This window comes from Anarhichas minor, unplaced genomic scaffold, assembly GCF_050575085.1.
Source record: "Anarhichas minor isolate MPS153535 unplaced genomic scaffold, ASM5057508v1 ptg000024l, whole genome shotgun sequence".
Taxonomy (NCBI): domain Eukaryota; kingdom Metazoa; phylum Chordata; class Actinopteri; order Perciformes; family Anarhichadidae; genus Anarhichas; species Anarhichas minor.
Genome location: NW_027466470.1, coordinates 8,745,514 through 8,762,285, shown reverse-complemented (window position 1 = coordinate 8,762,285; position 16,772 = coordinate 8,745,514). Strand labels below are relative to the sequence as shown.

Genomic DNA, 16,772 nt, shown 5'->3' with positions numbered 1-16,772 from the left:
AGACATTGACAGTGCACTGGGTTACTGCATTAGGACATTATCCAAGATATTATGGGAAAGAATGTGATGATTGATCACTTCTGAACAGCGGTAGAAATGCACCCCATTCTGTGTTGCAGTGCAGTTTAAAAAAATCTGTAAATTGTATTTGAACCAGGAGGACTGAAGCAACATTTTGCAAATGGACCCCTGTGTCATTATAAGTCTTTTGGCTGTTAATAGAGGTTAGAGTTCAGAAGTGGCAGAACAGTTTTTGGGCACTTAACAGGTCTTCAAGAAGGCAGCTCAGCTCAGCTCAGTCAGGAATAAAGGCTTCACTCCTTTATACCAGAAGGGAAACTTCTTGAAACTGCAGAGACGGTGTTCTCCTACACATTTAGCTGTTATGTTCAGGAATATCAAAGCAATTACAGAAAACTAATCGGCCATGGCAAGACAACTGGAATATTGAAATGAGTCAGTTTGTGGATATGCTATGCTTCTACCATATATGCATACTCACAATATCATAGTCTATTTATTCTTATGCTTCAGGTGACCATATCAATAAGCAAAGTATTTAGCTTAACAGCCTATACTCGATATAGTTTGGGATCCCACAGGTCCTGGTGATATATATTTAATGAGAATCTTTATTTGTTTTTGAGTCGAAGCAGAAAACATTTGCTTATGCTTTTATCCCCTAAACACACGTAATCATTAGTTGACAGTGATTACAGACATAATAATAATAATAATAATTACAGAATAATTCCTTTTGGTTTCGTCAAACTTTTTGTCTTTCAGATATTGAGTATGCCAAAAGCTATGCAAAGATGGCTGAGTCTGCTAAGACACTGGTCAGTCAACAGGTAACAGAAGAGCCTTTTCATACGAATATTCCTTTCTTATGTGTAATTAGTATAGAATTGTTACCTCCTGTCTTTGTTCAAATAAAAAAACGTATGAAAGTGTTTTTCCGATGTTAATTTCTTTATTTCATTTTTCCAAGGTGTACATGCCATTCAGTGATGTCTACATTTCTACATTCAAGAACGACATTGAATACAAACAGCTGCTTGTTCAAACTGCGATGGCTCTTCAGACGAATAAGTTCATACAGGTAAGAGTAAGAAGAATAAGACGACTGTAGCACACATAGTAGCCACGGGTGTGATCGGGTGTCCCTGGGGCTTCTAAATCTCAAGCGGACACACCCAGCATAGTCAAAAAAATGTATGAGCAGCAGAGCTATTCATACGCGCCATGCACATAAAGAGTGCACAACAATAAAAGACCTTTGGTGAAATACAAGAAAAGAAAAAAGACATCATGTCTGTGCCATCCGTGCAAAATCTGGCACTCTTAAAGTACTGCAACAGTATGTGCTGATTAGGAAATGAGCGTCTCTGATATAGTTAACATCTGTATGCCTTATCTTTTAATGTCAAACCTTTGAGAATAAACATCCCTTCAGGGAAAAGGCATTTTGAAATTGTGTGCCTCAGTGTAATAGTTGACCTTCCCTCTCCTCTCAGCCTCTCCTGGCCCGTAAAACTGATCTTGACAAGTCGAGGAAAGACTTAAAGGAGCAGTGGCAGAGGGAGCAAAAGAAAATGGTATGTAGTGCACACTACTAGATACACGCTATCGGCATGTTTTACTGTGTCACTTCACATGCAATGTTTATTAACATGATAACCTGATTGTATTTATGAAATGTCACATTGTGATCACATGGGCATTTGTGGTTAATCTGTGTGGTTTTGGCAGCAAGAGGCCGATGCAACCTTGCGTAAGGCACGAGTGCTGAAGGCCCAGAGGAGAGAGGAGTACCAGAAAGCCCATTCATCTACCAACCGCTCCCAGGAGGAGCAGGCTAATGCTGGTAACAAACAGCTGGAGAAGAAGAGGAAGCTGGAGGAGGAGGCTCTGCAGAAGGTAGGCAAGGGAGAGGATATGGGGAAATAATTGATATGATAAATAGCATCTTTTAATGATTCCTAAACATTTTCAGCTTTCTCAGTCGATAGGTGAGGTTTACCACACCAGGACAATTCATATTGGCTTGGGTTTCTGTCACCTTGTTGTCAAAATCTGTCTCTGTGGCAGTGCACTGCAGTTGAATTCCTGCACACTCATTGTACTTTTAGCATTTCATCCACGTCCTCACGCTATTCTCTGTTTCCATTGTTCAGGCGGAGGAGGCCCAGGACCAGTACCAGAGCTGTATGGCTGACGCAGGCGTCAGGAGAATGGATCTGGCCAACGCCAAGAGCACCATCCTCACACAAATCCGAGAGATGGTCTTCCAGTGTGACCTCACGCTAAAAGCTGTGAGTGGACAGGACATAATATTAGCAGTCAGCTAAGCCACTGAACTGAGAGAGGAGACTGGGTTGTCCAATAACATACAGTTCTTTTAAATGAATATCTTATAAGTAATGCATGATAAATAGTAAACAAATTAGTAGCGCCACAGAAGCACAAGACTAAAACTTCAAAGATAATTTAATACAAGCACTAACACTTAACAGCACCACTAAATCTACGTTACTATGTTGCTACAGGTAGTTAAATGTTTATGTGTCACCTCTGCCGAGATTTGTTGTCCTTGTTTATTTCTTGGTAAGTACATTGAGAACAATGAAAAAGTCAAATACCTTGTATGTCTTCACATACCTGGCCAAAAAAAGCTGATTCTGATGCTTGTAAATGGTTTGTTGACGTGATAAAAAATAAAAGCTCCATATTTCACATTAGAATCAGTTAAGAAGCACAAATTGCTGTTTATATGATCACAAAATGACTAATGTTGGGCCGGTAGCCTAATGTGCTACTTGTACTATGTGCTGTGCTTCCTGTGTTTGGCAACTTTTTGGCAAAAAATATTTTTCAGATTGCTTGAATTTTTCAGATTGTACAGAAGGTCAAGTTAAAAAATGTGCTCGGATCAGCCAAGTTCAAGGCATTGATAGGCTGAACCCCATACCAATGCTATCATGAACCAAGCCATTTGACATGCGCTGTACGCATTTTTAAGATTGGAGTGGTTTGTAAACTTGTGTCCACAGAATTGATTAAGGAACACAGATTTCAGAAATCTCTCAGGTACTGAAAGTTTGCACCGAATACCTAATTGTTGATATTGAATGGGAAGAATAGAAACTATTAAACATGAAAGAATGATTGTTTGCCTGTATGTTTGTTGTTCCGTCTATTTACTCATTTGCCTTTTATAATTAGTGAGTCACTCAGTCACTCATTCCACTTTGAATCGTCTGTCATTCTTCAGGTGACAGTGAACTGGTTTCAGATGCAGCAGGCGCAGACTGTGTCGCTCCCCCCCCACTACCAGGGCCTGAGCGAGAGTGCCAAGTTGTACGAACCGGGTGAATGCTACGCTGAGTTCGTCCGCAATCTGCCCAAAAATCTGCCTAAAGAACGTGTGCACTTAGACTCCACCTCCTCTGACAATACCAGGTACTGTACTGTAGATGCACACTAAGACTCTGGAAATGGTCTTCTGTATTTATAAAATCAGCTTGCTGCAATTTATTAATCGTACGTTGTAGTTTAAACACAGTCATTACAGGCCATAACACTAAACAGTCAACGTTAAATGAGCCCAGCTCAGACTATATTTGCAGGATTAACCGTCAGTTTTAGAGGAGTGTTTCAAAAGAATTTTCAAGTAACTCCTGCCGATTTAGAGGTTGTTCATTGTCTAGTTCTTGTTTCACTAAAGGTATCAGTGAGTCAGAGTTGGAGGAAGCGAGAGAGAGAAAGAGAGAGAGAGAATCAAGGAGAGACAGAATGCGTGTTGAATTTGTTGCTCTTCCTCAGGAAATATCTGTGGCGTAGGCTGAATGCAGCAGGGGAGATTGTGAGCGTGAGAGTTTGGCTCTGGGTTAGAGCTGTCCTAAGACTCTGCTTAGATTGTCAAAGCAGTGGCAGGGTAGCCCCGCCCCCCCCCCCCCCCCACCACACACACACACACACACACACACACAAACACACATTACCACTAAGAAAATAAGGAAAGTTTCACTTTCTTAGTTTACGGTTAATGTTAATGTTAATTGTAAGATTAATAATGTTGTAGCTCTATTAGGTACAGTGAAACCTAAACCACACGTGTTGACATTGATTGAAAAACACTTTGTGGCTTAGAATGTAAATTTAGTGCTTGAGACAAGTTTGCACTTCCATGTTTGACATAAGATTGTGTGTTGCGGTCTGCTGGCCGGGCTAAACTCAGTTTCTGTTCCTAATCCTCTCTTTCAGTCTGAGTTATGCCACAACTTCCATTTCTGAAAACTCTTTGAAATGACTCATACCAAATAAAGTGGACTTTGTTGGGTCTCCAGAACTGTTTAGGTTAGCCTGTTGTGGACAGACCTACACCCTAATACATGGCATGTTTTATTTCCAATGAAATTAATTGGCTCGTTAACTACAGGTGTGTTGCGAGGAGGTTATATAAAGCTCTGAAGTACATCCTTGCTTATTCATGCCACTGGGTTTTAGATGGCTGAAAGTTAAAAGTCTCTGTGCCTGGTGAAGTAGTGGTTGAGTTCATGTTCAATAATCTTGTCAAATCCCCACAGAGAGCACTGTGTAAATTAATAATACAGGCTAATATGAACCTTCATCACACGTAACCTTAAATGCTGACTTTATTTCCCCAGGTTTGTGTTCAACAAAAGGTCAGTGGGCAGCACTCATTCCTCCCATGGCAACCTGTCTCAGGCATCCATCAACTCCTGCGATGTGTTGAGCGGAGACGAAGTGGACAGTCCCCTTCGCCGGCCGGCAAAGATCGGCGAGCGGAGGTCCAACAGCACCACGGACATACAAGGTGCTCACTCAGTGGTTGAGGCTTCTAATGGGAATTCAAAGGACCACAAGTCAAACAATGATGGCTTATGTATTTACAAGTTCTATGAATACCAGCAGACTTTAGAGAAGATCCCATTTGATACCTACTTCGGTAATGCTTTTTCCCGACATGAATGTACAGTATTATAGAAACTGGATGATTCCCAAGCCCAAAATAATTGTTGATGAAGGTTGGACGGCTGAAGCTGGCAGGCGGTCTGTGGGTCAGATCAGCCTGCAAACCTGCCTCTATCTTTATGTGAGCCTTTCAGGGACTTGCCCTGTGTCCTGAGTCATGGAAATGTTTTCATTACTAAAATCCAAACAGTTGTGTGCTGCCTACTCGTCATAAGTCGAGAATATCTTTGTGACCACATGTCTCTGAAAATAGCTGAAACTAATGCCAAGAATCACTAAACGGGAAGCTGCCATTCAGCCGTGTTTCTTTGTTGTTACTCTGTTTGTGTGTGACTGGTGGTTCTGTATGTTTTCATGCAGCGCTGAGAGGCCCGGCCACGCTGAGAGCCTGGGCCTCCAGTAGTCAGGGGAGCCAGGGCGGCATGTGCAGTGACTCAGAGAGTGCGGGAGGCAGCAGCGAGTCAAGGTCCATGGACTCCCCCACTGCCAGTCCAGGTAAGAGGATTTTTTTCATTACATTTTTTTTCTTAATTTATAAAAGGTCTTGAGGGTTTTTGCACTTGCAAATGCACAATTGCGCAGATAAGATCAAGAAATCCTAATGGAAATACACCCAAATCATCTCACTTAAAAGACGATTTTAAGTGACACATTTTAAGTGCGACTGATAAAGAGAGTGAGAAAATAAAAAAGAGAAAATCACAACAACACTAAAGGAGGATGAAGGTGCTCATGATGTTTCTTCTTATTATAATCGTTTTCGTGTAACTTCCTTATCGCACACCAGAGCCACGCACTACTCGTCTGAGTGCACTTCCCTTTACAGCTGAAACCACTTGCTGCGCTGTGAGCTAAGTATGTATATGTGTATATATATATATATATATATATATATATATGTGTGCAGGTGACTTCAAACGACGGCTGCCAAGGACTCCCTCCACTGGGACCATGTCTTCTGCTGATGACTTGGATGAGAGAGAGCCACCCTCGCCCTCGGACAATGGTAACGCTTGTCTGTGTGTGTGTGTGTGTGTGTGTGTGTGTGTGTGTGTGTGTTGTCTTTTTATATGTCCCCTTCTCCTCAAGCAGATGGATGCTAATGTGTACCAATTTTGGGCTTCTATCTGCAGTAACGCAGCCGGTCAATGTGTCCATTTATCTGACAGGGAAGTCAAGGAAAGAGGGGAGAAATAGAGAGAGACCACTGCACATCTCATATAGTGCTCTTTTTTTTTTATGGGCCTGACTCTGTGGTGGGTTTCGCTTCCATCAAATATTGTTACACTTGACAGAGCTGCACAGATTGGGGTCATGTTAGTTTTGGCGTACGGCCTAAACTTACACTTCCTGTAACTATGCGGTGCTCTTCTAGACAGTGTGTGTGTTTGTTTTCTCATTGAGACTTGAAGCAGCAAACCCTTTTCTATTGACTTAATTTAAAAAACAATGTGACTTTTATATGCCTAGATGTATTCTATTATCATGATTATCTTAATTTTCTGATGTGTCTTTTGTTTTTTGTATCGTGATATCAACAAAGACTTGTCACTTTTTAAATTGCCCTCACAGAGGTTCAGTTTTTTTTCAGCTTTGAACTAACAGGAACTCGGCATGAAGCCGCCTGTCTTTTTAAGTTCCCTCATCAGTGGCTCTGATTTTCAGGTCTGGCAGAGATGGTGACGGAGACGGCCAGTTCTCCGGGTCCCTTCCGAAATGCTCAGATGTCCAAAGCTGCTCAAACCCATAAGCTGAGAAAACTACGCGCCCCGTCTAAGTGCAGAGAGTGCGACAGTTTGGTGGTTTTCCATGGAGCGGAGTGTGAGGAGGTACAGTACATATACGGTTTCTTAAAACAAAAAACGTTGTCAATTTTCAACCACCTTTGTTATGCGGGTATGCAAATGAACAACGTTCAACCTGCCTCCACACTGCGAGCACCCAGAGGTTCCTGCTCATCCGCCGGCAAAAGTCCAGCGTTCATCTGCACATACCACCCACATTGCAACGATACAAAGCCAGGTTGAAAATCGGCAAAGATTCCCTTTAAGCTTTAGAAATGATAATGGTGTTGTGTGTTTGTATACAGAATAGATTAGCAGGACATGAGACTTTGTCGTGATGCATTATCTGGTTTATTTCCATAACGTCTCATACATTGCAGCAATTGCAAATAGTAAAAATATTAAATGTAGCAGAAACTTGTTTTTCAAGTAGAAAACAAAACAAAACAAGAAGAGACAAAAAGATACTGAATCAGTTGTTTTATTTGTAATAAATTGTTTTAAGTGTCAATCAATCGGCCACTTGCTATTTCTTTATTTAACTGTCTGCGTTTCGTTACCAGTGCTCCCTGGCCTGCCATAAGAAGTGTCTGGAGACGCTTGCTATCCAGTGTGGCCATAAAAAGCTGCAAGGCAGACTGCAGCTGTTTGGTATCGACTTTGCCCAAGCAGCAAAGAACAGCCCAGATGGTGTCCCTTTTATCATCAAGAAGTGCGCGTCTGAGATTGAGAGTCGAGCCCTCAACATCAAGGTAAACTTAATTTAATGTTTATTGTTGCAACTTGGATTGCTGTACTTTTTCAAGCGATACACTTTGGAGACTTACCTTTTAAAAACCATAGTTTGGCTCACGTCTTTGATATGCCGTGATTATCTGTTACAGTAGAAATGTACCAATCCACGCACCTGTTTTTCCCTCACAGGGGATTTATCGTGTGAATGGTGCCAAATCACGCGTCGAGAAGCTTTGCCAGGCGTTTGAAAATGGGAAGGACTTGGTGGAGCTGTCGGACGTCTCGCCTCACGACATCAGCAATGTCCTCAAACTCTACCTGAGACAGGTGGGTGTTAAATTCTTTCTGAACACTGAAAACGGTGGGTAACTTATGTTAATGTAAGAAGTCCTGAATGCTTAAATGTGTGATATAGTTGGTGAGCTTTTGGCTTTTTCTCTTTTTATTTGTACCTTAAATAAACATTGTATTCAGTAAACATACACTGGAACAGTTTCCATTGCTAAGAATATAAAACATATCTCTGTTTCCCTTTTGTGTACAGTTACCAGAGCCATTGATCCTGTATCGATACTACAACGACATCATCGGCTTGTCCAAAGAGTGCCAGAGAGTGATTGTGGAGGAGGCTGATAAACCTCCGAGCACCGAGACGGGAGAGAAGGGGGGGGCAAGCATTCAGCTCAGCAGAGTCATTTTCAAGATCAGAGACCTTCTCCGCCAGCTGCCTACAGCCAATTACAGGACTCTGCGCTTCCTTATTGCACACCTGAACAGGTAAGGGCAGTAAGCCAACACCCAGAGCTAGTCCATTGTAAGGATTTCTGTCTGTCGCTCTCTGCACAAATACACCGACACTCAAACTTCCTCATGAGACACAAAGGGGAAACGGAGACTTCCCTATAGTACAGAGGAAGTAGCACAAAGTACATAAAACTCTATTCATGGTGACACCAACACCAATAATTTTAGAATGAACATTCTTAGCCTCTGTCCTTTATTTGAATGTTGTGGTTTTCCAGCGTAGAAGTATTTGGTGGTGTTATTGTATTTGCAGAAGTAACTGCAGAGACGTTTCGATCATGTCATGTCAAAGAAATGCTTTGGATTGTTGGCAGCCTCTTGAGGCAGGTTTCATCTTTGAGACTATTGTCCCTGAAGCGTGTTCAGTGAAACCTGTACTCGCATCTTATGGGAAACACTGACATACTTGAACAATACCTGAAATATGTCTTTTATTAATTAAACTCATCATCACTCTTTACTACCACAGAGTGACCGAGCAGGCCGAGGAGAACAAGATGACTGCGAGTAACCTGGGCATTATCTTCGGCCCCACACTGGTCAAGCCACGGCAGGCGGACGCTGAGGTGTCCCTTTCCTCGCTGGTAGACTACCCCTACCAGGCCCTGATGGTGGAGTTGCTGGTGCGACACTTTCAAACAGTCTTTGATGCATCACTTTTGTCCGGCTCTGACATCACCACGACTGGCCAGGCGTCCCCCAGACTCACCCCCCTAGAGAAGCTGCAGCGGCTCAGCAGACACTCCACCTCCCTGATGGACATCAAAGAGGTGAGGACGGATTTAATAAGGGTGCGAGAAATGCTGCTTTCATATCATATTGTACAGAATGTGAGTATGAGCAGCCAAGTGGGAAATAAATGTTCAAAAAAAGTTGTTTAAAGCCTTTTGTGGCTCCACAGGGAGCTGGATGAAGTCTAATAAATTGCTTCTTTTTTTTTTTTTTTCAAAACTGTTTTTATGATGTATGATAATGTATATTTAATTATTAAAGCAAGGTTAAATTCATTGAATACAAATTTGATGTTCAGAGATTGTAATCTAAATGTTTATTATGTCCTTTCAGAGTGCCAAAGTGTACAAAAGATACTCCTCAGTAATCCCTTCCTCGCACATCATGGATGAGGTTCAGGAGGTCCAGCCCGGAGCAGACGGAACAGAGGTCTCAGCCCTGGACAGACTCAACGGGATCCAGACGTCTAGTGAAGGCGAAGTCCAGAGGTCGACCTTAGTGTTCGGCCGCCCCAGCACCACCGCTGTGGCGCCAAAGGTCCAGCTACGCACCGAGCGCGCCAGACATGTGTCTCGACCGATCAGCATGCCGCTAGAACGCCTGCCCAACCCCGCCCAGATCAGCGAGAGGAATTACCGTAACAGTGCTGCTAAAGATGATGCGAGTTCTGCTGAGCGGGACCCGATCTCTGAAACTATACCAGAGATACCAGAGCCAGAAAAGGCTCGCCAGAGCGGCTCATCAAGGGTTAGCACCTACTACATCACTCCTTTCATTGACACACAGACAATGCAGAGGAGAACGTGGGACAGGAAGTACAAGCACTATGATGTTACACCCAGGACTGCTAAGATTGTGGCCAACCTGCCGTCTGCCTGCTCTGGAGTACAACCTGTGAAGGCAACCGTGCCTGTCACAACAACCACTGCGTCTGTGGTCCCCACCACATGTACTGCGACCTCCATTTTCTCCAACAACCCCTACACCGTGTCAGCCAAGCCAGGCTGGACTTCTAAAAGGGAAAATTACGCAGATGGTTCAGTCAGTGAGTCTAGGAGCTCACCAAACCTTCTGTTATCGCTCAGGGCACCAAGAACTCTGCAGCCTCCTCCCGGAACTTTCTATAAGCCCCCTTTGTCCATTAACAGCAGAGCTAGGACGCTTCCAAACTGGACTACAACTGTTACCACCACCACCACCACCACCTCGTCGCTCGCCCCCACCAACTCTGCCCAGGTAGTCGCCCCGTCCTCTGCCCTAGCAAGCCCCCCACAGACACGGCTCCAGACACAGGACTCCACTGACGGCGCCGCCGACCCTGGGGTCTCGACCTTCGCTACCCTTTCGCCCCCACAGTCCCCGCCCCCGAGCAGCCCCGACGACCTCAGCCCCAGCGAGACTAAACCCGTCTACCAAAGACTGCGACCTCGGCGGCTGCAGGAGCTTGAGCACAGAGAGGCCCATTTCGTCTGACGCCAAAAACGTATTATATCTGTAAATAGTAATGTATCTGTGCCACAGTGTGTACTGTGGGAAACATTTTTCTATCATACAAGCTGAGAGTGGGAGAAGATGTAGGCCTGTGAAATGAAACCATGAAAGTGTTATACGTACTAATATATTGTATTTTACATGTTCAAGTCAAAATGTCAACAGTGGTTGGTCTCCCAAGCATTCAAAGCAAACAAATACTGCCGACATTAACAAGATAACAAAAAGCCAACCACTCATTGATTCATCTGCCTGTAAAGAATAGTCCCGTCGATCACTTTCCTTCTTTGAATTGAACCTATAAGTTCCTGTACAATGTTTGATTTGTTATGAAATGATACTTTATTGTAATCACACAATGCACTTAACACAGGTTCAAATTCTAATGTTGCCTTTTAATGTTCAAATGTGCTTAATTTTGTATTTTATTCCACAAGGAACGGATTGAGGTATTTTTAAACACTTTCAGTTCAAAAGAGTTTTTACCTTTTCAATTTGTCCTTTGCTGCCTGTGATTGGTACATCTTTTCTCAGTATGTAAACCTTATGTATCTGTTTACGTTTTTTATACTCATTCATACATACTGCATGTTCGTCAGTCATTTTGTCTCATCGCATTATTGTGACTATACAGAAGAAAAATGACATGCAACAGTGGTTGCTGCAAATTAAAAAATGTAGTTTAAACTTTTACTTCTGTTCCAATTGAGTTTTTTTTTTTTAAAGATTTCCATTTAGTGCCTCATAGAACAAGGGTTATACAGTATGTTTGTTTACTTTGTGTGTTATTTATGCTGCTGAACTAATCGCTGTGTCACTTTTTAAATTGCAGCCTTTTGTGTATTTCAAACATGTATGCAATTTGATTTGTGGCAGTTTTGTTGCTGCATGGGACAAATTGGGGGAAAGACGCTAAGGCTGCAACTTCCAATTATTAGTTTCTTAATTATCTATTCATGACAGAAAATAGCCAAATAATCCATCACAGTTCCCTAGAGCCTAAGGAGACATCTACAAATGACTTGTTGTGTCTGGCCAACCTCTAAAACCCAATGAGAACGAAGGACAATGATCATATTTAAGAATCTGGAAACAGATTTTTGTTCGAAAAATGAACGGTGGATTATTTGCCAACGAGTTTCTGCCCATTAACTATTCCAATGTTTGTTCAGTGTGTCAGAGAACCAGGGTTGTGTCTGAAACTTTTTTTAATTTTATTTTCTATTTCTGTAGTTTACTTTGTGTGTTATTTATATAACCTGTGACATTTTGTCATTTTCTGTTTTCCTACTATGAATCCACTCAGAATACTATAATTTGATGTATTTGGACGTTGGAGTTGTGTGACATTGGTATCCACCAAGCTACCTACGCCACCATGTGCCTTTGTTTTAGGGTAAGCTAGCTGTGTCTGGTGTGCACACCGTACACAGCAGGTTAAGTGGGTTTAATGTCACAACTGTCAAGGCTTCAAATTCTCCAAACGTGATTACCCATGTCACCTGCTCCACCCTGTCGAGCTGCCCAGAGGCGTGAGGCATTTCAGACACGAACGACAGTACGTACGTGCTCGTATGTGACTAAGTCAAAACTCTGATTTATCTTGTAGGTGTTGTGCTCAAAGACTGTCTTGCAGAGTGATAACAGATGAATCCTGCTCATGGACACTTTGACGTTCGTTTTGGCTCCTATTGTGATCAAACCTGTGACCCCTGTGACGGTCTTTCTCTCCGCCAGTATCCTCTCTAGCAGATATATCTCTCCCCCCCCCCCCCCTAATTCTGCCTCAAAATGGTTGACTGTTGTCTTTTTTTCTGCTTGCCCATGTTGAGCTGGGAGATTAGAGCAATCAGATTAGGAGTGCTGCTGACCTGCAGGCAGGGGAGAGAGAGTGGGCAGCGAGGACTCATACGGAGCTCTTCTACCTTACTTAATGTGTTTCCACTACTTCAGTTGGTCTGTGAACCTGTTTCTCTCGATGTCGTACGACTTTTATATCATTCCATAAGAGGTAAGGAACTGCTTTGTTCTTCTTGTTGACAAAATAGGATGTGTTGTAAGAGCTGACAGGTATGTGGGTGCTAATTACTGTTTCTCCAAATGCTTCTAGTCAAACATAATGTCAAGGTGTGAAAACGGAGATCCTGGTCGATGCTCTTTATGTGTTTACCCTCATGGCTTCTTGTATCTGCTACTTAAACATGCAGCAGTTTTTCAATGCAAAAAAAAACATTTCTACACGTTTGTGGAAGGAAGTCCTGCTATGTGTAATTACTGTTTGAGCAATAAGGTGATTTCTGAGAAGTCAGACGTAATGATACCCTTCAGTCTCCTGTTTTAGTCTCACAGTCTTTGTCCTCTTGTTGTTCTAGACAAGTATTTATGTCCCTGCATCCTCAGTCGACCAGTCTGGGGTAATCTATTGAACATGTCACTCTGAGCAAATTACTCATGTCCGACATTCTCTGAGCTCGTCTGCACATGACGTGTTTATGGTTGTTTTTTTTTAAATCAGTGTTCAGTTCCAAAATGATTTTCTTTTGGAATCAAGCTTGTATGATCGAGCAGGTACAAATTGGATTCATCAATCGCATACCAACTTGTGTTTATATGTTAAGAACATTGTTGGACTATATATTTTAATATTTGTGACTGTTTTACCAACGTGTATGTCGGTGTAGAAAAATCCCCTCCGTATGTCAACATGCCTACACAACAAACCTTAAAGCTGTTAGTGCTTCGCTCAGGAGCACTTCAGCTGGGTGTACGCTTTCCAAGTGGTTTGAAAGATGGTCTTTCCCCAGGTTGTAGTCAAGACCACCTTACATAAATCCAAGTTAATACCGAGACCAGGTTCAGTCAAGCTCGGGTCAAAGCCAGAGCAAATTCGGTGCATTTGAAGATCAACAATGATGTATGTGAAAAGAGTTTTCATAGATCATCGGCTTGGTCTATAGATATGTACATATGCCGTTACATTAAAATCATAAAAGCACAAGTTTCTTTGGAGACTGAAAACAGACTAAAAAAAGCAACAACAAAACAAAAACAAACTGGTCGACCGTGGAAAATATTACATGTGAAAATGTTTCCAAAAATTAAGCAAATTCAGGTCAAAAACAAAATTCAAGTGGTCTCAAGACCAGACCCAATAATGTAGTCCTGGGTCTCTGCTTGGCTCAATAATCTTACCTACAGTAGATGGTCCCGTGTCTCTGTGAGTGCCACTGATGGAGTTGCGTATCTGCAGGTTTGTCACAGTCTGATGACCCCCTCCAGGGGTAAAGCTGCGGAGCAATGAAGACAGGCTCTCAAATCCGCCTGTTACTGTGGAAGAACTGGACCCTCCGCAAGAGACAGAAGGTATTATCATTTGTATGACCTTAGAAACACTATTCAGCATAATGACAAACAAATGCAAGTAACACCACAAAGTACAGCTTCCAACAGCCTTATAATGAAGTCTTCAGACCGGTAGGATTTGTTCCAGGGCCGTCGTGTTCGATTGTACAAGTGTTCCAATTTGTCTTTGCGTACATACAGTAACTCCCACTTTACTTGTTTCTGTCCAGGTCCGCTTCCTGGTTGAGATCTGCTGGCCAGTGTTGTTATTCATTGGTCTGGTGTGGCTGAGGAAGGCCAATCCACTGTACCAACAACATGAATGTAAAAAAAAGAACAACTCTTCAATAACAAGCTATTTTAGTTATCTGTTATCTGAAATTCTGTAAAACTGAATAAACAAATGGGCCTCCTAGAGTGAGCTTTTCCTTTCATGGGGAGAATAACACATCTTTACCTTTTGGCAGCTCTTTTAAATTCACATCACCGGCCCTCACATTCACATAATTGTGATGTTTCTTTCAGGTCATTTCCCCAACAAGGCCATGCCTTCATCAGGGATTCTGCCCTGGATCCAGGGCATCTTCTGCAACGTCAACAACCCCTGCTTCAGATATCCAACCAGAGGAGAGTCTCCAGGCGTTGTCTCCAACTATAATAACTCGGTGTAAGCCTAACCACAGCCCTCTAACCGTGTAAACCTCCACAGTGCCAAAACCTTCATAAAACTGTCATTCTTTCATTTACTTATGTTTAATAATCATTTTAATTATTTTCACATTTATGCTAAAGTGCAGATTACAGTTGATTTGATAATTAGATAATACAGAATTACATTGCGTTAATAAATACATTTAATAACTTAATAAATTCAGTGTGTTTTTTTGGCTTGCTCTAGATTGGCCCGGTTCTATGTTGATGCCCAGGAGCTTCTGCTCAATGAGGCGGAGGTCCAGCAGCTCAGCCGTCTTTGGCATGATGTGTCGTCCTTCTCAAACTCCATGGAGACATTACGCAACAACCCATCCGTGGTGTCAGGTAAAGCGCAAATGTGAGAAATGGTTCAGACAGCAGCACTTCCCTTTCAAGTGAAATGGCAAGTACAAGTTAGTCGTTTCTTTCTCTCTCTCAACACTGTAATCAGACACAAGTCAGCCGTCTTTGATTGTAGCTTTCTGGACAAGATTTTGAAACTAAATGTGGATGTATCTTTCCTTTTAAAAGGGTGATTTTCTTGTAAAGTTATTACAAACTCTTACCGTACCCTCTCAGGAAACAGTAGCAGCACTTTGATCTCAACCTTTAGATCTTGTTGTTTTCTGCACATCCTCTTTCTGTTGGTGTTTCGTGTCTTGTGTTTGTCAGAGCACCACCTTTCTCATCCGTTTAAAAAAATCCTCCCTTTGACATTAAATGTCTCATTTCTGTGACGCATTTAGCTAAATTACTTTCTGTACTTTGGCATTAATCTTTCACAATTACTTGAGTTGTCAGATTTTGGATCTGGATGAACTGGTGATCGAACTTAATACATTTTTATTATTGTTCGGGTGACCACTAAAAGCATGTGGCTGCTATACAAAGACTTATCCAGGATAGAGGTGTAAAATCCCTGTTTTCCCTGTTATTCTGTTGGACGTCTCGTTCCCTGGTAATATTCCCGTTATTGTGGTCACTCATATGCACAGGGTTGGTCATGACTTGGCCTGAAGGCTCACATTATAAAGGTTGTTTTTAATATTACTTCAATTTAAATTGATTGAACATTTTTTGGCAGGGATATGCGTACGAACCCACATCCTCTTGCTCACTGGACTTTCCCTGAAACATCCTGAAAATCGCTGCCAATCTTTCTCGCTGTGACTCATTTCCTCTGTGTAGTCCAATGCTGGTCGGGTCAATGTGGCCTTTAGTGGTTCTAACCTTTCACTTATCTCTGCTTTCGATGTTTCTTGTAGGCCGTGGGCTGAAGATAAACGATATTCTGAAGGATGACGAGGTTCTGACGGCTTTCCTTTTGCGGAACGCTGGCCTCTCGGAGTCTATAGTCTACCAGCTCGTCAATGCAGAAATACGACTAGAACAGGTGCCGTTTGGAGGGATGAATGGGACAAGTTCAAGCTTTGACTGATATTAGGTCCTCTTGGCCTATATCAAAACCATATTGAATAGCTTAAATATCTTTCTGTGGTTTAAAATCAATAAGAAGTGGTACTTGTAATAATAAATGAGGATTCTTTTAGATATATCCCGCAATAAATCAAGCATTCCTTTTGTTTTCATGTTTCCCAGTTTGCCTTTGGTATCCCAGACCTGCAGCTGAAAGACATAGCCTGCAGCCAGGCTCTGCTGGAGCGCTTCATCATCTTCCCCAGTCGCATGGGGCTCCACGGGGTTCGCAACGCCATGTGTGCCCTCAGCCAGCAAAGCCTGCAGAAGATAGAGGACATCCTCTATGCTAACCTGGACTTCTTCAAAATCTTCAAACTGGTGAGTTGTGCTTTGAAAAAACATTTGTTTATGTCAGAGTCAAATTAATAAATATACAGTGGTATGTAATTCATTAATTATATATTCATATTATAACTGTCAGTCAAATGTTTCTACATTATCCTGTATTTCTGATGCTCTTCATTGCTTCCTGCTGTAAAGTGGATGTTGTTCCTTAAATGCATCCTTTCCTCCCTGTTTTTACTTTCCTTGTTGACATGGTAGTCATGATTTCCGGCCAGAGATCCTCTGAAGGATGCATTTGATTCAAATTGATACATATATGGTGCACTAGCTTATACTCCTGGCAGCAGGACGGTGTAGTGTATGTGGGATTGAGTAAGAATACACTACAGTGTGTGTGTGTGTGTGTGTGTGTGTGTGTGTGTGTGTGTG

The 16,772-nt window shown here is 42.3% G+C and overlaps 2 protein-coding genes across 6 annotated transcripts in view; both read left to right on the top strand.

Annotated features, from left to right (window-relative positions):
* LOC142956169 (rho GTPase-activating protein 29-like) overlaps positions 1 to 11,237 on the top strand; it is a 29,297-nt gene extending 18,060 nt beyond the window's left edge. For all 3 annotated transcript variants that reach the window (XM_076097565.1, XM_076097566.1, XM_076097567.1), the window contains 15 exons: positions 787 to 851; positions 992 to 1,102; positions 1,518 to 1,598; positions 1,753 to 1,920; positions 2,178 to 2,315; positions 3,275 to 3,462; positions 4,671 to 4,840; positions 5,359 to 5,493; positions 5,906 to 6,004; positions 6,664 to 6,827; positions 7,346 to 7,534; positions 7,707 to 7,844; positions 8,062 to 8,294; positions 8,791 to 9,091; positions 9,387 to 11,237. In XM_076097565.1, coding sequence (XP_075953680.1) covers positions 787 to 851; positions 992 to 1,102; positions 1,518 to 1,598; positions 1,753 to 1,920; positions 2,178 to 2,315; positions 3,275 to 3,462; positions 4,671 to 4,840; positions 5,359 to 5,493; positions 5,906 to 6,004; positions 6,664 to 6,827; positions 7,346 to 7,534; positions 7,707 to 7,844; positions 8,062 to 8,294; positions 8,791 to 9,091; positions 9,387 to 10,526 — 3,320 coding nt within the window. In that variant the 3' untranslated portion in view covers positions 10,527 to 11,237. The remainder of the gene's footprint in view (positions 1 to 786; positions 852 to 991; positions 1,103 to 1,517; positions 1,599 to 1,752; positions 1,921 to 2,177; positions 2,316 to 3,274; positions 3,463 to 4,670; positions 4,841 to 5,358; positions 5,494 to 5,905; positions 6,005 to 6,663; positions 6,828 to 7,345; positions 7,535 to 7,706; positions 7,845 to 8,061; positions 8,295 to 8,790; positions 9,092 to 9,386) is intronic.
* A 2,604-nt stretch (positions 11,238 to 13,841) lies between these two features.
* Positions 13,842 to 16,772, top strand: part of LOC142956212 (retinal-specific phospholipid-transporting ATPase ABCA4-like) — a 32,773-nt gene continuing 29,842 nt past the window's right edge. For all 3 annotated transcript variants that reach the window (XM_076097660.1, XM_076097659.1, XM_076097661.1), the window contains exons 1-6: positions 13,842 to 13,907; positions 14,117 to 14,210; positions 14,412 to 14,553; positions 14,785 to 14,924; positions 15,845 to 15,972; positions 16,179 to 16,376. In XM_076097660.1, the coding sequence (XP_075953775.1) occupies positions 13,842 to 13,907; positions 14,117 to 14,210; positions 14,412 to 14,553; positions 14,785 to 14,924; positions 15,845 to 15,972; positions 16,179 to 16,376 (768 nt within the window). The remainder of the gene's footprint in view (positions 13,908 to 14,116; positions 14,211 to 14,411; positions 14,554 to 14,784; positions 14,925 to 15,844; positions 15,973 to 16,178; positions 16,377 to 16,772) is intronic.